This window comes from Podarcis muralis, chromosome Z (genome assembly GCF_964188315.1).
Source record: "Podarcis muralis chromosome Z, rPodMur119.hap1.1, whole genome shotgun sequence".
Taxonomy (NCBI): domain Eukaryota; kingdom Metazoa; phylum Chordata; class Lepidosauria; order Squamata; family Lacertidae; genus Podarcis; species Podarcis muralis.
In genome coordinates this window covers 22806134-22830421 of record NC_135673.1, presented here as the reverse complement: position 1 = coordinate 22830421, position 24288 = coordinate 22806134, and the positions used below count along the sequence as shown (strand labels likewise).

The following is a 24288-nucleotide window of genomic DNA, read 5'->3' as shown; positions in this document are numbered from 1 at the left end:
GTTTGAGCACCAGATTTAAAATACAATAGCTTCTGAACATGGAAGTTTTATGACAGCAGGGAGGGGAACTAGTCAGGGATGAAGGGAGTTGAAGTCCAGCAATTGATCCAACATGTTCTCCAGTATATGAAGAGAGGCAATAAGAGGCAGCATGGGGCTCAACATTGATTCTTTAGCATCTTTTAATTATTCCTTGTCTTTATTTCTCACTGCAGACATACCAGTTTGACAGTCATTCCTTCTCTGCAGGAAAACCCTAGGAATTGTAGTGTGGTGGCAGGGGAGCAAACTACAATCCCTGGGTTTGCAGGGGGCAGGGAGAGTTATGTTACGTAATTTTGTTGTCTGTTTCTTCCTTGCCTTCCTTTCTTCCCTGGCTTTCTGTTTATCTCTTTAAAAAAATAAGGATGAAAAATTAATAAAAAAACAAATGTTAGTGGAACTGGTATGCCCCTACTGAGGTCAGGTGATGACTAATTTGGGGGTTGCAACCCATTAATAGAAAGCCAGTGGTCCATAGCTGCCTTCCTCAGTCTAATACCCTCCAGATGTTTGAGATTACAACTTCCGTCAGCCCCAGTCAGTATCTGGAGGCTGTCAGGTTGGGGAAAGCTGATCTATAGCATATGAATTTGTATTATAAGCTGTGGTATTGATTTATGAGTGCGAGAGGATGCTGGGTGTCAAATGATGCTTGACTGCATGAGATCAAAGAGCCGTGTCCATCATTCTCTGCAGTATTGCCAAGGATTCTTGGGCACTCCTGTTTGGTGCTCCCCTTCCTACCACTTGTCATTGCTTCTGTGGCCACCCCTTCTCATACTTCCTTTTGAGTACAGGCAATCCTCATTCTGTGCGGGGGTTCTGCGTGCATTGGCGGAGTTTGCATAAGCCCGCTTGCCCCCACTCTGTCCCTTTGCATGATGTTTTTGTGGTTTTTGGGGGCTACCTCCAGGTTTGGCAGTGTGCGCGATTGCACATTATTCTGACATGCCTAAACCGGAAGTTGCCTGTATTAAAGATGTCTTCTTTCTTAAACTTGGAACATGACTACTAACCATGGTGGCTGTGCTGTGCCTCCACAGTCAGAAGCAGTGATGCTTTTGAATAGCAGTTGCCGGAAACTGCAAGAGGGGAGTGTGCTTTTGTGCTCGCATCCTGTTTGTAGATTTCCCACAGGCACTTGGTTTGCCATTGTGAGAATAGGATGCTGGACTAGATGGACCAGTGGTCTGATCCAGTAGACTTTTCTTACGTTTTAGCATTTCTAAACTTGCTTATTTTTATTCCACTTACACTGCCTCTTTTTTTCTTTTCAAGGTTAGCAGCAAAGATGAGGACTTTCTGGACCTTTCAATTGATGTGGAACAAAATACATCAATAACACACTGTTTGAGGTATTTTTTTTTTTAAAAAAACCCAAACACCTCAAGAGCTTCCCAGATAAGCACTTGTGTAATGCTGTCAATATATGACACTTTACAGGAGCCTTTTGCTAACCTCCGGATCATAGAATCCTAGAATTGAAGAGTTAGAAGGGACCCCAAGGGTCTAAGCCAGTCCCTTGCAGTGCAGGATTTACAACTTAAAAATCCCTGGCAGGTGACAATCCAACCTCTGTTTAGAAACAGCCAGTGATGTTTTGGCGATGGTTGTGCTAGCTGGAGTTGATGGGAGTCATAGTCCAAAATGTTTGGAGGTCGTCATGAATACTGTTTTACTGAGTGATGTCATTAAAAAGTTGTATCCTTCCCCAAGGAACATATCCTCTAAATTTTGACAGATGGGTGGGGTGGGGAGAAAAGCCAGAGTCCCCATAGCAAGCATGTTGGTGACTTGTGCAGGTCAATTATTATTATTATTTTATTTATTTAATTTCTATACTGCCCGATATCTGAAGGTCTCAGGGTGGTTCACATAAAATATCAAATACATAAAATCAAAACAAAACCAACAACCCAATCAAAAACAAAAACTGCAAAGAGCCAGCATTTTAAAAAAGGGTATAGGATGTAGATCAAGTCAGACAAAGGCCTGGTTGAAAAGGAACACTTTTGCCTGGCTCCTAAAGATGTATAGTGAAGGCACCAGGCGAACTTCCCTGGGGAGAGCATTCCATAGATGGGGAGCCACTGCAGAGAAAGCCCATTCTCGTGTTGCCACCCTCCTGACCTCTTGCGGAGGAGGCACATGAAGAAGGACCTCAGAGGATGATCTCAGGGTCCGGGTAGGTTCATATGGGAAGAGGCAGTCCTTGAGAAAGTTTGGTAGTTCACCATACCTCAGCCAGTGTGATGTATCAGCAGAGCATACAGAGCCCCAGCAGAGTCTTCAGAGATTTCCTGCTCCCAGCAGAACAGCTTCCAGAGTCCCCAGATACAAAGCAAGGTGAAACAGTACTATCTTCTATATAAAGTTCTTCTGGGCTTTGAAGTAAAGATAACATGTGTACGGATAAATCTGCTAGCACTACCACCATGTAAAAACCACAGCCTCTTTTCTTGACTCTCACAGATTCAGAGTTGGATCCTGACAGCATCAGGACAGAACATGGACCTCAGGACATACACAAGACATACTGAAAGCTAGAGATTATTATACCCATCTCTACACGTACCAATGGGAGGGTGAATGACTCGGCACCCTTATCTCAGAGCATCCAGACGTAGGGGATGTGCTTCCTCCAGACATGAGCCCAAGCACTGTCATTTAACCCATTGTTCACATCACACCAATGAAGGGATGAAAACGAGCAAGTTCACTTATGCTAGAAATGGGAAGCCTTGGGAACATAGGAAGTCACCTGGGGCTCCTTTGGAAGGAAGGGCAGGATATCAGTTCAGTCAATCAGGTAATCATCTGCCTTCTACTGAGTTGAGTAACAGGGCTGGACATGAATGTGACAGCACTCTGTGGTTTCCAGCTGCTGATATTACTGCCTCCGACTGGAGGCAGAGTGTAGGCATTGTGACTAGTAGCCATTGATAGCATTACCCTCATCCAACACATTATTGCCTGTGCAGACTAGTAGTGGTTTTCCACAGGTCTTATATCTCAGCTCTCATTGGAGTTGCTGGGATTTGAGTTACAAGTTCCCTATCCCTGTGGTGCAGAAATGTGAGGAATGGAGCCTTAGGAACATGTGGCAGAATAAATCATGTGACAGAGGAAGCTTCAGCCTCATCCTGCCGGGTGTCCAGTTTGTGGGCCGGATGGGATGTGAGTTTTCTCCCGCGAACCTGAGTTTGCTATAGTATAAATAAAAAACAGATTTATTTATCTCATAAAATTTATACACTGCTTGATTGTAAAACAAAACAATGTGGTTTACAAAACAAAACAAAAAAATATGAAAAGGAATTGACAACAATAATTTAAAACTTTCAAAAAATTAAAATTATCAATAAATTGAAAACAAAACTTGCACCACCTTTCTAAATATCTAGGTAGGCTTGTCTAAATAAAAGTGTTTCTAGCAGGTGCCAAAAAGAGTACGGTACAGGCGCCTGCCTGATATCAATAGGCAGGGAGTTCCAAAATGGAGGTGCTGCCACATTAAAAGATTTTAATGTATTTTTAATCTTTGTTGGAAGCTGCACAGAGTGGTTGGGGAAACCCAGCCTGATGGTGGGGTATAAATAAATTATTATTATTATTATTATTATTATTATTATTATTATTATTATTAAGTGCTTACAAATGCGGAGCAGGTATTAATGTGGCACCTGAAACAGTGCCAGTTCCACCAATTGAAATGGTTGAGTGGGCGTAAATGGGGTAAGGCACTCTCATAGGTAAACTGCTCCCCAATATGAGGTATGATCAAACAGGAGTTCTTGGTTGGTGGTGAAACGCCTGAATGTGCTAACTCAGTGGTTGCCAATTGGTGGTCCATGTAACCCACCCAGGGGGCCTGTGACACATACCTGTCAATTGTCCGGAACATCCTGTTTTGGGCGGCTGTGCTCTTGTGTAGGTCACATGACTTGCACAGGAGCAAGGTGCAGAAGACTCACATCCTGGTTTTGCACTGGGACTCATTGAATGCTGTTCACATAACAAAAACTATGACAGAGATACCAACATTTTCAAAAGTAGGGGATCCATGGCTTTGGCTTTTGAAAAATGGGATTCGCAGTACTTGGCTAATTGCCCTAACTACCCTAACTCTGATTTAACTTCCCATTTTTACAGGAAATTCAGTAATTCTGAGACTCTGTGCAGTGATCAAAAATACTACTGTGAGCAGTGTCGCAGCAAACAGGAAGCGCAAAAGAGGTAAGCCTAAAAGCTATTGGTTGTTGCATTTTTATGTCACTTTTCTTCCAATCTACTCAAGGCAGTAGGCATGGTTCTCCATCCCCTTTTGTTCTTACAATAGCCTTGTGTGATAGATTAGGATAAGAAAAAGTGATAGAAAAGTCCATTCGGAATCCGAACTTGTGTCTTCCTTTGTCCAGCACTTTAATCATTAAACCACCCTGGTTCTCAATAAAAATAAGATATGTTGGTTACAGTTCTCTTTTGTTTGAATTAGGGACAATACATTATATAGAGAGCCAGGTGTGTCTGCTGCAATACTATGAGTACAGAAAAACACCAAACATGATATTGCATGTTTACTGCTTTGATGGTGGTGGTGGTGGGAACTCTCCATGCTACAAAGCAGCACTTATTTCAAAGCAACTGCAGTTTGGAACAATTTGTATTCCCTAGACTTTCTGTTGCTGAACCCCACTTTTTTTGCTTGCTTGTGGGGTGCCCCACTTTTGTGATGGATTTCTTGAAACTATGCCTGCTGAAATCTCAGGTGCTGGAAGGATGACTAAACTAAGTTTCCAATAGCCAGGCATTGGTTGAGGGTGCCCTGAAGAAGCTCTGTGCATGACTTTCAGAATCTGAATCAATTGTTCAAACCTATTTTATAAAAGGTGATGAATGATTTATGCAAAATAAGAGACTTAACTCAGCAAGTTGCAGAATTTAGCAGGTACAAAACTTCGTATTCTTGATGCAGAGTGTTTGAAGGTTTACATCTGTAGGCTGCGACCCTGATAAGCTTCATCCTGTGTGACTTATGTAAAAGAAAGCTGTCATGTCTCAATACAAAGCAGGAACATATTTTGTGTTTTGAAGCAGAGCCAATCAAATATCTTCTGTTCAATATTTTCTCCTTTTGGAAAATGCCGACTGATAACCTGCAAAAACAAATTAAAGCCATCTGACTTGGATGGTTGGGTAAGAGTAAGTGTTACCACTTTTGCCTCCTACTTTTCTCACGGATACAGGAGAAAATCAATTGTTCTTATTTCTTAGTCAATAGCAGCCAGAGCCAAAAGGCAGAGTTCATTCTTTCTTCTGCTTTCCTTGTTGTGATGAGAGACGGATGCTTTTGGGCCATATAAGAAGTTGCTTTGAGTCCAGATGCTCCATAATGCTCTTTCTCAGCCTTCACCAACCTTGTGCCCTCTAGATATTTTGCACTCCAACTTCCATCAACCTCAGCCAGCACAAGAGGGCTTGTAGGCTGAGGCTGATGAGAGTTGTAGTTCAAAACATCTAGAGGGCAGCAGGTTGGCAAACAGCCTCACTGATTCTTCCCAATGTTGCACAAAAGAGGCACTGAGAAATGTTTCAGATTTGCTAATATTGAAAAAGCTATCCATTTATTTGAATAACTTACCATGTTTACTGTTTTAAACAATCTTTCTTAGAATTCAGAGTGATTTCATAACATGGAATTCCACCCTCCACCATCTCATTCTCTTTTGGTCTTATTTTGTGGACCTAGGATGCGAGTGAAAAAGTTGCCCATCATTCTTTCTCTGCACTTGAAAAGATTCAAATACATAGACCACCTGCATCGATATACCAAACTTTCCTACCGTGTAGTCTTTCCTTTGGAGCTTCGACTCTTCAACACTTCAGGAGATGCTTCAAACCCAGATAGGATGTATGATCTTGTGGCTGTAGTTATTCATTGCGGCAGGTAAACTATGAGGGATCACATTCATACCATGTGATATAGCATTTGCTATGTATTTGGGGAAAATATTTGTTCTCTGTCTGTTTGGAGACATTCTGCTTGTGGGCTTCCCATAAGCGTTTGCTTGGCCGCTGTAGGAACAGGTGCTGGACTGCATGTCTCTTTGGTCTGTTCAAGCTTTCTCTTACTTCATTGGTGGGGAGAATGTGGCCCTCCAGATGTTGCAGAACTACAGGTTCAAGATAATTCGCCTATGATAATTGGTTCCCTGATCATTTTGGCTGGGAGTTGTGGTCCAGCAACACCTGGAGGAACACAAGAGTGTCTTGCATGTCCTCTATTACAAGTCTTCTCTCAAAACACTTTAAAGGAAATCTTCCTACAGCTTTCACCTCTCTTCTCTTGTGCAAAGTAGTCCCCCTCTTGTTCATTCTGCTTCTGCTCTTTGCTACCTGTCTTCACCAGCTGATGGCACTTCCCATAGGATGGTCTACCCTCAGAATTATGGAGTCTGGTGGATTCCTGAATGCTCTGGGGGATTTCCCAGCTGACATGTTGAGACTCTCATCACATTGTGGAATGGTGATGTATGTGGAGCTATCAGCATGATCTCTCCTGAGTGTACTCACTTTTGCTGTGGAGCACATAGGTTGTCTTTGTACTTTAGTGACCTGCATGTCTGAGGATGAAGACCAGCTTGAAGAAGTGTGGTTGACCACCTACCCCCTTGACCATCTTGGCTTCTTAAAGTTGGCCATAGTAGATAGACTGGGTGGGTCCAGGGAGTGATCAGTGCTTCATTTGAGGAGGGAGAGGTACCACCCACTCTGAACTTCCTTAGAACCTCCTTAGAACCTCCCTCTACCTGGAAGTGTTAAGCAACCATTAAAAAGGTAAAGGACCCCTGACAGTTAAGTCCAGTTGCGGACGACTCTGGGGTTGCGGCGCTCATCTCGCTTTACTGGCTGAGGAAGCCAGCGTTTGTCTGCAGACAGTTTTTCCGGGTCATGTGGCCAGCATGACTATGCCGCTTCTGGAAAAACCAGAGCAGTGCATGGAAACGTTGTTTACCTTCCCGCTGGGGCGGTACTTGTTTACAAATATCCCTTTTTGAGACAAGGGTACTTGAGAGGGTGGTGTTGGTCCAGCTTCAGGCATGCTTTGAGGAGACTGAATATCTGGATCCATTTCTGTCTTGCTCTGAAACTGCCTCAGTTGCCCTGTTTGGTGACATTGTTGATGGATTGGCTCAAAAAAGTGAGACTTGAGCACACTGTACTTCAATAGTTTTCTCATATCTTCAGGGGCATTTCCACAAAGTAACTATGGTAAGCTATGTTTGACACTGTGGGAGCTTTCCTGCGATGTCTTGCAGGGTTCTTGCAGGGATATGTGGATGACACCCATCGCTATCTGTCTCTCCCATCTGAGTCAGGAGAGGTGGCTGAGGTGCTATACTGGTGTTTGGAGGTATTGGTGGGTTGGATGTGGACCAAGAAATAGAAACTATCCTGAAAAGACAGAGATGTTATGTGTTCCAAGTTCTCAAGTCAAGGACGTGGGAAGATGGCTTGCTCTGGACAGGGTTGCACTTCCGTGGAAGGAGCAGGTTTGTAGCTTGGGTGTACTGCTGGATTCAACATTATCACTTGAGGCTCAGATGGCCTCAGTGACTAGGAATGCCTACTTCCAGCTGCTGCTGGTTTGCCAACTACAGCCCCTTCTAGACAGCGATGACTTAACCACTGTACTCCATGCTCTGGTAACTTCCAGATTGGATTATTCCAATATGCCCTTAAAGACAACTCATAAACTTCATCTGGTTCACAATGCTCCAGCCAGATTACTGGCTGGGCTTCCCTATAGAACTCATATAGCTCCTGTTCTAACACAGCTGCATTGGCTGCAGGTTTGTTTCTAGGCCTAGTTCAATGGGCTCACACTAGTGTTTGAAATGCTAATTGACTTAGGCACCAAATGACCCTCTCCTTCCCTACAGACTCACTCCGGGCGTAAAATCAGCAGAGTACCTGGTAGTTTGTCTTGGTAGTTCTACTGCCCTCAGAAGGGGTGGCGGTTGTATCCCTGCAGAGGGCATCACCTCTGGCAACCCCTAAGTTGTGGAATTTCACATTTCAGGAAATGTGAAAGAGGCACCTCTTTGCTATGGCTTGAGATGTATGTTTTCAGGATGCACACTAAGCCTGTGCTTGTAGTTTGTTTTAACTGTTTTTAATACTGATTTTTTAAATTGTTGTCACCCACCCCGGGCCCTGCTAGTGAAGGGCAAGTAATAAATGTGGTTGTGATACTAGTAATAATAATAAGTCTGCATCTCAGAGGGTAGCTCACTAGGGAATAGCTGCTCAGGACTGCAGGTGACAGATGACTGATAACTATTTTATATGTTACAGTAGCTTAATGTGTTCCATCTCATTTGTACAATCAAGGAAGAGTTCTCAATTTGTTTTTAAAAAGCAAAAAACTATTGTTGGATTTCCCCCACTCCCTGCCGCCCCCTACAGTAATTTAAGACATTTGCTTGATGCACACACAAATTATACATGAATTAATGTTTTCGACTGATCGTTTAGAAATGCTGAGTTATTTGTAGAAGCCAGGTGTAGGCTGCTCCCATCTTCTCTGAAAAGGAAATTGAAATAAAATCTATTATTGGAACAATGAAATTATTTAAAGCAGTATAGTTTGACCAAATGTTTTTAAAGGTTTATATTTTCATGGAGTCAGCGCCACCTGGTGAGAATTCATCAGCACCGAGTTAACAAGGATAGCCAATTAAAAATGGCAAAAGGGAGCATTACCTGCACATAGGAGGCTACCTTAGACATGGTCAGAATGTTGGTCAATCTAGTTCAGTCGTGACTGCACTATCTGGCAGTGGCTCAGGAGTTCCTCTCAGCCCTGCCTGGAGATGCTGGGGGTTGAGTCAGGGGCCAGCAGCATCCGAAGCATGTGTGCTGCTGTTGAGTCACACAGTCCTTTCCCAAAGAACAGTAAATGGCAGTGAGAAGGGTTGCAGCCTAACCTCTACCCTGACTAGTTTGCCCTGCACATGAAATGTTTTCGTTTGGAGGGCTGTTCAGTCTTGTGAACCGCCATCTGCTTGAAGTGGTAGAGCATAGACACAGATTCCCAGGTTGCTAAGAATTAGGCCTACATTGCTGTGTGGATCCTTAAAACACACTTAAAAAAACCCTGTAGGTTTCGGTGACAACCATTAATGTATGATATTAATATACCACCTGTCTGACTGGGTTGCCCTAGCCACACTGGGCGACTTCCAACAAATTAAAACATCACAGTAAAACATAAAACATTAAAAACTTCCCTCTACAGGGCTGCCTTCAGATGTCTTCTAGTTGTATAGTTGCTTCTTTATTTGACATCTGATGGGAGGGCGTTCCACAGGGCCGGTGCCACTGCTGAGAAGGCCCTCTGCCTGGTTCCCTGTAACCTCACTTCTCACAGGGTGGGAACCATCAGAAGGTCCTCAGTGTCCAATGGAGGTGGAAATGTTCCTTCAGGTATACAGGGCTAAAGGCTTTACAGGTCAGCACCAACTTTTTCGTTTTGTTCCAGTGGTCCAAACCGTGGACATTACATCACCATTGTGAAGAGTCATGGTTTTTGGTTGCTGTTTGACGATGATATTGTAGAGGTATGTCGATATATTATGCCACCTTCTCACACTCTGGTGATAACTCTTACGGTGTCTTGGATGTAAGTCATTGTCACGACACATTATTTAGGCGTTTAACCTTCACTGGTGAAAAGTGGAGCTGCTTTTACCAGTCCCATAAACACTTTGGGTGGGTGGTTATTTTGCTGTTGTTTTCTCATTCTTTTCCACTGATGGTCACAGAAGAATAAGGGTTAAAAAGAGTCGGGGAGAGAAAGAGTCTTAAGAGATCTGCCACCGGGTGCTTTTGCATAGCAACAAGTGCAGAAGTCCTGGATGGGCTTCATAAGTAAGCAAAGAGCAGGATGGGGAAGGGAAGGAGAAGGGAGGCAAAAATTAATAAAGTTCCATCTTGAAGGCTGGGGTTCAGTGCAGGTCCTGGAACAACTGAAGTCAAGTGATACAGGTGGTGATGGTAATCATCTGCCCTGACTTGAAGGTGGTTGATATTGAAAAGTGATTAAATTATTACAGACTCTGTTGGTTGCCTTGTTAAAGGCAACAGCATAATTTTAAACGTCTCTTCTAACCATAGTGTGCAAACCCACTTCAAAGCATGTGTTCAATCTTTCATTTACAAAGGAATTGTGACTTGCATTTAAAATGGTTTACATAGATGCACAGGTAGTGCAAAATCCCAGTTAAATATCCAGAATAAAAGAGGATGATCACCCTGGAGTGGGGGAAAGGGAGGGACTGTTTCGTTCCTGTCCAGTTCCAGATTTGCCAACCAGAGTACCCATGTTACATCTGCACTTGACAAAATTGATCCCATTTACTGTCCACTGTCCACTGAGATCAGCGGTTCTCAATCTGTGGGTCCCCAGATATTGTTGTACTACAACTCCCATCATCCCTGACCACTGGTCATGCTGGCTAGGAATGATGAGAGTTGTAGTCCAACAACATCTGGGGACCCACAGGTTGAGAAACACTGGTCTAGATCATGTTTTCTCTTCCCTGTTTGATTGGAGCAACATCTGTTGACGTCTAGACATAGCAGTCAATGGGTCAGAGTGCTGTCACTATTCACTGCTTTCCACCAGAGAGACAAAGGAGGCCATTTAGAAAAGACACTCTGAGTCAACACAGAACTTGTACTTCTAAGTTTCAAGGCTATGAAGATGTAACTTTTCCAAAAATACAGTATTGATCCTGCAGTATTCTTGATATTAGGGCAAGGAACATAAGGGTGTTGGTTGCCATGAGACTGATGTGTTTTCACTTCCAGAAGCCAATAGTTTCGCCAGCAGCGTCAAAGTGTTTATCAGATTGTGAAAAATAGCTGCGGAAACAGGAAGAAGTTGTTTTCATGCCCTGGCTATTTTTTCTTAAGAACTGCTGTTGAAAGGACTGGCAATGAAAATTGGAACCCATTTCCTTTTCACTTCTTAGTCTGAACGATTTTTTCATGTGTGGGGAAAGTTCTGTTTGTTTAAAGGAAAAGATATTGCAACCAAGCTGTGTGGTTAATTAAGTGGCTTATTGTTGGGTGGGGAGGGGAGCCCTCCACAATTTAGCCACTGGTCAGGGTTATGGGTCCCTCAGGTTTCCCCTATCTGTTCTTCATTTTTATTACAGAATTAGTAATCAGCTGGTTGGTTGATGGGTTGTGGAAAGGCCTCTGCTCCCAGGGACCACAGTGTATTCTAGATCTGACGCCAATAACCCCGTAGAGACAGAGCTTAGCCTCCTTTCTTTCTTTCTTTTCTCTTATATGGGTCTGTCTCCATATCGTTCGAGGACCACATCTTCCACGTTCCTTATCAAGCCATAAGTACAGTGTGTACCCTTCCCTTTGCCGTGGCACCTGCCTACCTATCTTGAGTTTCCCCATTGACATTTGTGGCATGGGTTGCTGCCAGTCTGGTCCCCTGGGGCTAGGTTGGTTCTGGGGTTCCCACTAGGGTGAGTCATCAGATCACTCTGGAGGACAGCTGTTCTTGCTCCTTTTTCTTTTAGAAATGGAATTCCGTGTCTCCAGGTATTCTTTGTCAGTGTTATAGTTTCTGTTAGGGTGTCGTTGGCAAGCCTTGGTGCTCTAGGGTCACCATCTGGATCCTGCTCCACATTGAAAGTGACAAATGCCTGGATGGGATGGAAGAATCCTCCCACCACTGCCTGTCTGAGTCCTCAGAATCCCAGTTTCTCTCCCCAGATTTATGTGTCACCAAATCAGTAACTGCAGCTGCTGTTTTATTGATGGCTACATATCCGTCCAGGATCTGAGTTGGTCTCTGCTGGATTGCATTGGAATATATTGTATCCAGCTCCCCCAGTACTACTATAGCTGGGCTCCTGAACCACTTTTCTCAGGAATCCTTATCTTGGTATCAAACAGGTAGGGGTGCAATGGATCTCTTGAACCATTAGCCTCTGCTAGTGCATTTAAAGTCCCAGCAGACCTACCATGACTTTTCCACAGCCTCACTGCCCATGTGAGCCAGAAGACTGTTCATTCTGTCAGTGGCTCTATTTCCCTGGTTAGGGCCTGGATCTGAGTAGCTGTCATTGGTCTAATTCGAGTAATGACTTCTTGTTGCTGTATTATGAGCCCTGTGTTGGCTCATCTTTTCCCAGCTGCCTTTTCTGTTTTTCTTTGTGATGTTCTCTGAGTGCTCTCAATTTTTATTTAATCATCTTCTCCTTTTTCTCCCTAGTAACTTGCCTCCCAGCACCTGCTAGTATCTCCTGACGTGACTTGTCTGATTCCTCCTGAATTTGTTGGATGGCTTATACCATATCCTCTGCTACCCAGTTGATTCTGTTAAATCAGACATTGGTATCAGTTGCCTGCCTTCCATCATTACTCAGGACATTGAGAGCCTGGTTATGCCTTCTGCTGTTTTTGTCCAGTCTTTGACTTGTTTTTGCTTTGGCCCAACAGGAGGTTGGCAAGGATCTGAATCACAGGTCTGCTCCTGTGGTGCAATCATTGCAAGTCCCAAATGCCCATATCCCTTTTCACCTTCATATATGAACATTTCAAAGAATCATAGAAGTGTCACCTAGCACAACCCCTGCAATGCAGGAATCACAGCTACAGTATCCCTAGCAGAATGGCCATCCAACCTTTGTTTAAAAACCTCCATGGAAGGAGAACCCACCACCTTCTGAGGGAGTCTGTTCAACTGAACAGCTCTTAATGTGAGAAACTTCTTCATAAGGTTTAGTCAGAATCTCATTCTGTGTTAATTTTAATCTATTGGTTTGGGTCCTACCCTCTGGAGCAGCATAAAACCAGCTCACTCCATCTTCCACATTACAACCCTTCAGATATTTGAAGACTGCTATCATACCATCTCTCAATCTCCTCTCCTGCCCGCTAAACATACGCAACTCCCTCAACCGTTCCTCCTAAGGCTTGGTTTCCAGACCTTTTGTTATCTTGGTTGCCTCCTCTGCAAACCTTCCAGCTTGTCAATATCCTCCTTAAACTGTGGTGCCCAGAACTGGTTGGTGAGATCCGACTGTGCCTTCGGGTCCTAATATGTCTAATAAAGAATAGTGTTGGCTATGAGAAACAGTGCTCCCAAGTTTATTTAACACATCTTTTAAGAATATAAAACCTCAATATTGGTGGTACTTACTAATACAACATAGATTTGGACAGAAATGGAAACCCCAGCTTGGCAACCATGGGGCTTGATGAAAAGATGGGGCCACCATCACATCCACAGGTCTGCCTCTTGTGCTAGGGCAGAAGGCAGGGAACGGGGCAGGCAGACAAAATGCTGTGAACCTGAAGCTGGCATGGTTTTTTAGTCCCAGATGAGTCTTGGATGTATCATGTGCTGCTCTGGGTCCTGTGCATCCCAGGCTAACTCAGGCCCTTCACACACCTTGTTTCTGGGGTTTCCATCCATGCATTTGCCCAATCCAGCCCACCCCAGTGCAAAAAAAGGGGGGGCTGTTGGATTGTATCCATCAAACCCAAAATCTACTTTTGCACTGTAGATCAATACTAACAGTTTTCTTTATATTTTTGGGTTTCTGAAGAACTGTGCTAGCTATGATAAATTAAATGTCTGCTTGTTTTTTACCTATACATCCAAATGTTACCTTCCATTACCGTATGGGCCTTATCAATGAAATGGATTTAGCACTGGTGATAAATCCTCCTGTGACGAAGTGTCCTCCTCCAGACTCTCCTCTTCTACCGCCACAGGCAGCTGTCTCACCGGTTCCACAGAACCACACAAATCACTGGCCCTCCCCTTAGATTATTCTTCCCACCTGCCTCCTCTGCACACACATGCCTCTACTCCTCGGGCTCCTGCCCATCGCTGACATGGAGAATCTAAAGGAATGCATTTCCTTTAACTTTTTCAAATACTTTTAAATTAAATTGTAATAACAAGCAGGTTACAGGGGAAAAAAACATATGAAAGTAAAATCAGTTTTTTTGTTTGTTTTTTAAAAAAGAAAAGATAAGCTGTCACAATGCCAGTAAGTAACTACAAGGTAGAATTAATGCAATTTACTGTTGATAATAGACCATCTTAAGAGGGAAAGGATGCATGGTCTCTAATTACAAAGAGTTCCATAGCCTAAAGCAAAATACAGTGGTACCTTGGGTTACATACGCTTCAGGTTACAGATGCTTCAGGTTACAGACTCCGCTAACCCAGAAATAGTACCTTGGGTTAAGAACTTTACCTCAGGATGAGAACAGAAATCTCATGGCCACGGCGCAGCAGCAGCGGGAGGCCCCATTAGCTAAAGTGGTACCTCAGGTTAAGAACAGTTTCAGGTTAAGAACAGACCTCCAGAACGAATTAAGTTCTTAACCCGAGGTACCATTGTAGCTTTTCTAAGATTATTTTCTAAGTTTCTATAGAAATTGAAAGCTTTTATATTTTAAAATGAGCCCCCTTTTTAATTAAAGTCCTGCTTGATTAATCAGTGGTACCTTTTTAGGCTAGGAAATATTTGTTTTTGAACATTTTTTGTCCTTCTGTAGTATACTTAGGGGTAATGTGTGGCTAATAATCCAAATTAAATAGCTGGTTGCATAATCCCAGTGAATTTTCCAAGTCTTTTAATTCTGATGCAGTCTCTCTGTGACCACCACCACCACCTCCCAGAAATATTTTGCTGAATTTAAAGGGGGGGGGGAGAGACACTAAGTGAGATTCAACAGGTAGTGATGTTATTTCCCCCTCCTTAATCTTCTTGTTGTCTTAAATTGCAGAAAATTGATGCTAAAGCAATTGAAGAATTCTATGGAGTAACACCGGACGGTTCCAAAAACTCAGAATCTGGATATATCCTCTTCTATGAATCAAGGCACTAAGTCAGTGCACTTTGAAGCATCTTGCATGTTTTCAGAAAAGGAACCAAGCCCCTGCTCAGATAGGACATTGTAGTGATAGTAAAATCAATACCTCATCATTGCCATAGGACCACAGGACGTCACCAGGACATAAACTGGGACATTTTCTCAAGGACGACAACTGCCATTAGCAAGAAGGCATCTTGCTTTGGGTTTCTTTCTGGGCTATTTTATACTTGTTATCTTCCCAAATCTGTGTTACCTCTACTTGAAATATGCCTGCTTGAACATTCAAGAACCAAGGAAATATTTTTTTGTTTTTCAGTAGCATTATACAGTTAGTTCATCATTCAGGGTTGATGGCCTGAGACTGTCCCTTGGTTTCTATTTCTCCTGTTTTTTTTCTGTATTCTAGCAGAATGATTTCAGTCTTCAGTGTCAGCTCAAGACCTGTTTTAGGGTGTGAGTTGCAGAAAGTTGCTGACTGCTATTGGTGGCCCAAAACAGGATTGCTGCCAGATTAAATTGTATTGGAAATATCATGCCTTTAATTCTGTGTGTTGCAAAAAAGAAAAGAAAAAGTTGTTCCTATAGTGTTGTGAATTTCCTCAAAGGGTAGCATCTTGATTTCAGACAACACTATTCTTATTCTTCATTTATCCCCACTTTGTTTTCCCCCAAAATCTTATTGAAATGTTATTTTTATGTGTTTTATAATGTATTCGCTACTCAAAGCCGCAATATTGCAGAATCTAAAGGAGCAAAAAGTAGATGGAAGTCTTTGAGGACCTGTAAGCTGAATTGATTGTATTTCTTGGAGCTCTTATATAAGCCAAAAGTGCCCTCTACTGAAAATAGATATATTTGTTGTTTGTTTCAGCGTATAACAAACTCTACCCACACAAACAAAAAGGCAGTTTTTGGAATGAATCTACATTCTATAAGTACCTATTAAGAGGCAACACTAATTCTGAGAATTAATGAACAAATCATCCTTGTTTTGGAAACGGTGGGAGTTTAAGAAGAAATAACTGAGGTCAACATGTACCGATGCCTTGAGAAGTATCCAATTTAAGTGGATTTAAGTGGACCATGTATAATTGCCGAGTTCTTGATTGGCTGCTGCTTCAACAGAAAAACAAGGCTGTCTCATGAAGACTGAATTTCACTTAGTGTCTGTTTACCAGATCTGCTGACCCTGTTTATCCTGCCACCTGAATTGGTCACCACTGTGCCTCCTGGGTGGGGTGGTCCAGGGTCCAGTGACCAGTTTTGGCTATGGGGAGTCTTTGTTGTGCCTAAATTGACATTCTCACCTGAAATGGCTTCCCAGCATGTTCAAGTGGAGGGAGACACTTTGAGCAGTCCTCTAAAAACATCAGGATTGCCTCCACTGTAGCAATGGGAAACATGCGCAGCAGCTCCTTGTAAGCGTTAGAGCACATGGAACTCTGTACTGGGACACATGAGTGGAAATGGAGATTCAGCCTTCCATTTGGTTGTAACATTAAAGCCACCTCTGCTTGTCCCAAAGCAGCCCTCCGTATCATGCTCACTGTCAAGGAGGAGGAGATCTACTTAATTGCAATTCCATAACTTGTGCTCTGGCTCCCCCCCCCAAAAAAAACCCCAACCATTATGTGCAAACATCACGTCACATTCTCTTAATGTCTTCTTACACAATTGTCTCCCCGGCAGAATTCTGCTAGCAACAAATTCTGCAATTAAAAACGGACAAACTGTCAGGTTTCAGTATTCACACTTCAACCACTTCAGGGAGAAAACTGATGTTGCCTAATATATTAATGCCAAAATATGCAAAAGTAATCTTTTCTTCAGAGGTTGTCATCACTAATAAAATAAGTCTTTGACAACTGGCTCTTGATAATGCGTTACATGTGAATGTTCTCTTGGCTAGAAATCCACCCGTAAAGACCCAAAATGGGGCCGTTAAGCAAAGCCTGTCATCTTGTAGGTCTTCGGAGGAAGGTCACAGGTGTGAAGGCACGCACTAAACAGCAAATGGCAGAGTAATGTAGGAGAACATAAGGCAGAACATAGGACCACTCACTTCTATTTTGTATAATTGGTGATAATCCTTTTACAAATAAAACGCCTTGTAAGAAATAGAAAATATTAAGAGATATATATACTATAGATTAAAAGTGCACTTTTGCTACAGTTTCTATTGTGAAGAGAGTGGTTTGATGCTGCTTCTGTATAATTAAATGACTGCCGAAATGTTTCCAATAAAAGATTGAGTATGGTGAAATGCATGAAATGTATGTGCGTTGTTGCTGTTTTTAAATTGAATTTAAATGCTAGACTAGGGGATATGTTTATTCCATTTCTATCCTCTGAAAGGTGGTATGTGTGGTCTCCCTACCCATTATACCTTTACAACAAGAACCCTGTGCTGAGATAAAGTGACTCCTGCCAGTTATATATTTTTATTCATTTATTTAGCACAATGTGTGTATTGCTTCCCTATAAATAAAACTTGTAAGTGGTTGACAAAACGGCAAAACAAAAGTATAGATTAAAATTAGCAAAGGTGAAAGCCAATTTTTAAAATTAGAAATTAAAGCTCATGGCAGCTTTTACGTGTCTGGGTAGGTTTGCCCAAACAGAGATTTTAGTATGTGCCAAAACAGATATAACAAAGGTGCCTGACTGATGCCAGTACAATGCCTCTCTGGGGAGAAAGCAACTTTTTGAACACAAATTACACTATCCATTAACAAACCACATTTGGTGGTGATTTTCTACAAATTTTTGGGCAGTGTCAGGCAGTTCCCACTAGTTCTAAATGTATTGTACTCTGGTTTCTTGGGATTGCCAAGTGTTTAAGCAGAATGTAGAATTTTTCATCCCTTTTAAACAGACTGGGTGAAGTACAGTGTAGGGAGGTCCTGGACTTAGTAGCCTCTACTGCTGTAAGACATGCCATTAAGGTAAAACATGTCAAATCACATGGCAGGTTCATACAGGGTAGGTGGGGCCATGCACAAACCGAATGGCAAATACGTGCAGGTATGAGACTGCCTCAAATCAGGACAAATATGTACTGCCTAGCATTTCACTCTTAAGAGGCAATTTCTTAAGAGGCAGAGTGCTGGGCCTGGATAGCATGGCTGAATATTTTTTTTGTCTATGTGTCTCGTCTCTCCTGGGATTGTGAGTTAAGAGGCTGCAGTAGCCATTGCTAGAAGAATCATTTCTGCCAGTTCTGGTGGCATGCTGGCTGGGGGCAGTGATTAAACTCCTTTCAGCTGAAGCACAACAAACAGAAATTTGAGGTTTCTGTGCATTGCTGTTTGTTCTGATTCAGCTTTAAAGAGCAGGTTTTCACAGGGAAAGCTCCAGAGCAAAAGTGTGGGTGGGGGGCATTTGAACACAGAGCTTTAAATTGCCTGAAAAGCACAGAGGAGAGGTAAGTGTGGATAAGCTCTTAGTCTTGCCTGTGTAGCAAGTGCTAGCTGCTCTGCTGCGTTGATGGTCCATGGTTCACAAATAAATACAGCTTTTAAAGTTTTCCTGGTGCCAGCTGCTTACTGATAGTAGTGCAGACCCATTGCAAGGTCTCTTCACATAGTGAGTACCTTTCCCAAATCCATGAGGTACTTCATTCAACACATAAACTATGGACCTCACTTGCACAGGAGGCAATGTTGGCCATCAAATTGGTTGTCTTTAAAAGAGGACTGGACGGATTCATGGAGGAGAGGGCTATTGAAGGCTACTAGCCATGATGACTATATCCCACCTCCACAATCAGAAGCATATAACCAAGACATTTGCCTGTATAGTATTGTTACATACTCCTTTGAAAAAAGCTGTTCAGACAGCTCAGCCTGTCAGCCCTTTCCTTGCATTCCATCAACAGTGTGCATATGTAGGGGGGCTCAGGGAAGGACACTGGTGTAGAATAGAATGTCCCAATTTTCATCTGAGGAAAGTTGGAGGGTATGACATGATGCAAACATTTTTCTGTGCCTTTTTCCTTCCCCTTCAAAAAATCTAGTTCTGACCACTTACCATGGACTCCAGTAATTCCAAAGGATAGGTTGCACTTTTGTTGAGCTCTGGAACAAGTTCAGTTTTGGTCTTGCTAAACTAGCTGCTGTGATGGGCTTTGTCTTCCTAAGACAACAAGGAAACTATAGCAAAGCACTTCGCCTTCTTGAATATCACAGTGCAAGTCTCCAGCAGGTTGCTATTCAAAACTGGCCTTTGGAATTGAATAACCAGTAGTGTGTTGAGTTTTTCCTTCCTGCTTTTACTGTTGCAGATTAGTTGTCATGCCTAATGATTTTAAAGGTTGCAACGAGCCACCTGGGGGGTGAGTTGCCTCTTACAGGTTTGCTTTTGTGGTGAGATTATCAAGGCATTCTGTGTTATCTGTGTTCAGATTAATGTGTAGAGTACTTACTCAGAATGATAAAATCATTGCAAACAACTAGTGGTGGGCAAGTCTTAGCAGATGTAAGAAATAATTGAAAATCACCTATAACCTCTTCCCTCTAGATGTTACTGAAATCCTAACTCCCATCAGCCCCAGCCAGTATGGCAATGGGTTGGGAATGATGGGAGCTGGAGTTGAACAACAGCTGGAAGACCACAAGCTCCCCATTTCTGAGCCAGGGAAACATTAATGTATATACATCATCCAGCAGAAAAGAAACTCAAGCACATAATTAAATCATACAAAACAAAAGAAAGAACAGCAAACCAGCTAAGTGTTCTGCTTTGGATTGAATATCTCCAGGCAACCACCATTAGGACTTTATGACCTTACTACTGTTTCATTGCCTTATGCACAATAATATCTAGCCCTGCAAATCTCTCACTTTATCTACCTATCATATTTGATAGTAGAATTTTCTGTCCAGGGGCACATACCGTATTTCAGAAGCAGCGATCTTGTATAAATCCAATGATCATTTGGGTTTGGTATCTCAAATAAGCAAGGAATTGGCGCGGTATTTGACAAAATGCCTCTTTGAAGGAAGACAGTCAAATTAACCAGCAGCATAACGGAGACATCTAAAAGAGCCAATGCAGCAATGGAGCTCAGTTTGAAAAATAAAACCTCCATTAAGGGAATGAAACCTTCACAAATTGGCCTATTACTGCAGTTGGAGAACATTCAGGATCAGGATTGCCACCTAAATATTAGGGCTAAGGGGTACCTAAAGAAAATTGGGGAGTATAGCCTGCAAGTTGCTTCTATTGCCTGGATAAATCGGTTATTCCTTGAGATAAACCTCCAGCCTGAAGAAATAGAATGGCTACAGAGCGATCTCTGTCTTAAACCAAAGAAGGGTAAAAGTGCCAGAAACGTTATAAAGCACTTGTTTAAAAATGACTTGATGTAAAGGTTTAGCATGTTTTGGATAAAATCAGTGCTATTTTTCTAGAAAAAGAGATGCCAGAACTCACCATAAAGGTAAAGGTAAAGGGACCCCTGACCATTAGGTCCAGTCGTGGCCGACTCTGGGGTTGCAGCTCTCATCTCGCTTTATTGACCGAGGGAGCTGGCATACAGCTTCCAGGTCATGTGGCCAGCATGACTAAGCCACTTCTGGCGAACCAGAGCAGTGCACAGAAATGGCATTTACCTTCCCGCCAGAGCGCTACCTATTTATCTACTTGCACTTTGACGTGCTTTCGAACTGCTAGGTTGGCATGAGCTGGGACCGAGCAACTGGAGCTCACCCCGTCGCGGGGATTCGGACCGCCGACCTTCTGATCAGCAAGTCCTAGGCTCTGTGGTTTAACCCACTGCGCCACCCGCGTCCCTCTTAGAACTCACCATGAACATCTTGTTATCTTAAAAAAGCAATGGTGCCCATCTGAGAGGTGCTAGAACTGAGTTCCGGCAAGTGCCGGTTGAAAAAAAGACCCTGGGTAAAATAGAATATGAAGTATCATAAATAGCATTTTTCAAGACTTATGTCAGGAATGCTCCAATGGAGGTGTGATGGAGGGGTCATAATCTGAATTCCAGATAAATTATGTTTAGAAACAAAAGATACTATAAAGACTCTTCCTCTTCGACTCTTGTCCTGCACCTAGAAAGCATGGGTCAGAGGTTTTATAGCATTTTGCTACAACCCTCAGTGAGCTCCTTATTTAATTTAGAAGCTCGAGACTTAAGGGAGGAAAAATATGCAATACTTTTTTATATAATTTTTTTTCCATTTTCTATTTTACATAAACAAATGAATTAAAACCATAAACATATAATCCCTTCTGACTCCCCCCCCTTGTGGATCCTTAATGTAATGATTTCCCCCTCTGCAACTCTATTATAACTATTTTTTATAAATCCTTTGTCAATCCATACTTCAATTTTTTACTACAAGTTTTCTGTCAATCCTACCAATATATGTAGTTGTTTACAATAGCTTTTCAAATAAATTATAAACTTTCCCCATGCTTTATTAAAGACCTCCTCTTCCTGATTTCAATTTCTTCCTGTAAGTTTTGCTATCTCGGCATAGTTCATCAATTTTGTCTGCCACTCTTCTTTGGTCGGAGTTGTACCATCTTTCCATTTCTCGGCTAAGTCTGCACAGCCGTGGTCACATACAAAAATAGTTTCGTCTGGTCCTTCAGGATCTCTGGTCCTATAAAAGTGTATTGGCCCAAATATAAGCCACACTTTTCCCCCAAATTCCGACTGTGAAAAGTTAAAGTGTGGCTTAAATTCACAACCTTACAAAAATTGGCTTTTACGATATTACTGAAACAGACATACAGTAAAATGGAACAAAAAATGTTTTATTGCTGATTTGCAAGCTTGAGTGCCTGCGGAATTGTAGCGATTCAATAGCGATTTGTGATTTTACTGATTGTACGGTAAATTTTGCGGGCTTGCAAGTTCAAAGGCTTAAATTGCCTCAGAGTTACAATTCTACCAACCTCAGCGATTTTCAGCCTGTAACCCAATTTTAAGGGCGCGGCTTATATTCAGGTATTCTCTCCCCCACCCCACCCCTTTGAATTTTAAAGGTGCGGCTTATATTCAGGCCAATACGGTATCTAAAAGAAAAGCTTCTGGTTTCTTAGGTAAAGTTATTTTCAACATTTTTTCCAGTTCGTTATATATCATTTCCCAGAAGTCTTTTATCATCTTACATGACCACCACATATGATAAAAAGTACCCTCTTTTTCTTTACATTTCCAGCACATTTTAGACTTTGATTTGTACATCTTAGCTAATTTGCTAGCGATGCATCATTTTCATATAATTCTCCTTCAGAGTATAAAATGCTGTAAATTTTAATTCTGTTGTCCATAGTCTCTCCCACATGGCTGATTCAATGCTATAACCAAAATCCTTGGCCCAGTGGATCATAGTCAATTTAACCTGTTTGTCTTTTGTTTGCCACTCTAATAAAAGTTTATACATTTTAGAAATTAATTTAATTTTATTTTCTAACAAATCCCTTTTGAACTGGGAGGTTTTATTTGAAAAACCCTTCTTTTCAACACTTCATTAAGTTGATAATATTCCCTTATATCTTCAAATCTCCTTAGTTTTAAATCCTGATATAAAAATATGCAATACTTCATGGGAATGGTCTTGGGACAACCCCCCCCCCCCATTTCTCTCCTCATTACAATTAGTGAAAATCCTCTAAAAACACTCAACTGATGTATCCACTTTTGCTAAGTAGGGTTTCTAAAACAAATAACACAGCTTGTTGGAGGAACTGTGGGGACCAAGGATACCATTTGTTTGGATCACTTGTGGGCCTGGGGCCTGGCTGCAATGCTGCCCACCAATGAGGGTGCGTGGACATGGTGCCCCTGGGCCAAAGACTTTTGTTTTAAAACCTTTCACGAGCCAGAATTGATTGCAAAACGAACTATAGCCCCAGACTCAAAAATTGCTCTTCTGTCCAAATTTGATGCAAACCCCCAATATCTTACCTAGTAAGATCACATTATTCATCTGATCAATGCAGCAAGATTAACCATTACTAAGTTTTGGTGATCCCTTGTCGCTAATTTACTTGTTTTGGTTTCAACAAATATGAGATCTAATTGCAGTGGGAAATTGTACTGTCAGATGGAGAGAATAGAGACATAATTAGAAGTCAGGCAAATTTTCTGCTGCATGGTTTAATTTTAGTCAATATGCTGCTACAAAAGAACAAGGCTGCAGAGCTCCAGCATATCAATGGTTTGTATTTTACTTTAACAAGTTTGCATTGTACTTTATTTAATTAAATGCATATTTAAAAGAATGAATGAGAGTTTAAACTGGGGTGCACCACTTCACCACTCCCACTTGCACCAGGTGTGCCCATTTCACCTTCCATTTTTAAGTGACAGGGTCTGAAAGAGGCTTGGAAGCACATTTGGCTTACAAGCCTTCCTCATGAACAGTAACCCTGGTAATGCAGAATTATTTATTGTAAGGTTACCAGGCGTCCCCGTTTCCCACAAATCAGTCCCCATACAAAATCCATTGAAGCTGAAAAGTGTCCCTGGTAATCTTACTTTATTGGGGGGGGGGGCACCTTGTAAGTGGATTCATCTAAAGGTACTTACAAACCCTCTTCATTCCCACTTCCTAAAATGAAAGATGGGGAAAGTATGTCTAGACACCTCCCTCACCATCTTGAGCTCTCATAAGTTCTTTTGAATGCACAAATAAGGCTCAGTTTACTTGAACAGCCTGCTGCCTTATGAGTGTACTCAGTTGTTAAGACCCACCTCTTGAATACCTGCTCCAGATCCCGCAGTGAGACAAATGATGACTGAAGGCAGAACTTCTTAAATTTTGGCACCCGTCTCTTTGCATTCCCTCTCTTGAGTAGTGCTATTGGCACCATCCTTTTTTGCTTTGGGGCAACAAGGGGAAAGCTGTTTAAGCTGTTTAATAATGCAGGTCTTTTAATTGTCTGAGGTGTTAGGTTGATCTAGGGGGATTGTAAACTAGAGGAAGAGAATTTCATACTACGTGAAGGTGGGACTTGGTGCTCCAAAGGAACAGTCCTTCCATCTGCTAGGCAAGGCTCCCCAATCTGGTTTCTATTGGCTTTTTGTCCAGCACACTATGTAAAACCAATTTCCACCTTCACCGATATAAGATCTGCCTAGTTTCTCCTGGTTCCCATGTTTTTTGCCAAGAGATGGAGCCAGATCTAGGTCACAAATAGGTACTGGCAAATCTGTCAATTTTGGCTTCTCTCAGTTTCTACTTCTTCCAAACTTCAGTTCAGTTCTCCAGATTTTCACACCACTTTGGGGCTGTTGTTGTTTAAGTGAGTCCTCATGAAAATTCATCAACATTTATGCCTGAATTTATT

The 24288-nt window shown here is 42.2% G+C and overlaps 1 protein-coding gene across 2 annotated transcripts in view; it reads left to right on the top strand.

Annotated features, from left to right (window-relative positions):
• LOC114588925 (ubiquitin carboxyl-terminal hydrolase 12-like) overlaps positions 1-17404 on the top strand; it is a 47850-nt gene extending 30446 nt beyond the window's left edge. Inside the window, exons 5-9 of one of the 2 annotated variants that reach the window (XM_028714720.2) lie at positions 1321-1397; positions 4195-4278; positions 5792-5989; positions 9587-9665; positions 14881-17404. In XM_028714720.2, coding sequence (XP_028570553.1) covers positions 1321-1397; positions 4195-4278; positions 5792-5989; positions 9587-9665; positions 14881-14982 — 540 coding nt within the window. In that variant the 3' untranslated portion in view covers positions 14983-17404. The remainder of the gene's footprint in view (positions 1-1320; positions 1398-4194; positions 4279-5791; positions 5990-9586; positions 9666-14880) is intronic. The other variant, XM_028714719.2, reaches the window with a different exon arrangement.
• The last annotated feature ends 6884 nt before the right edge of the window (positions 17405-24288 follow it).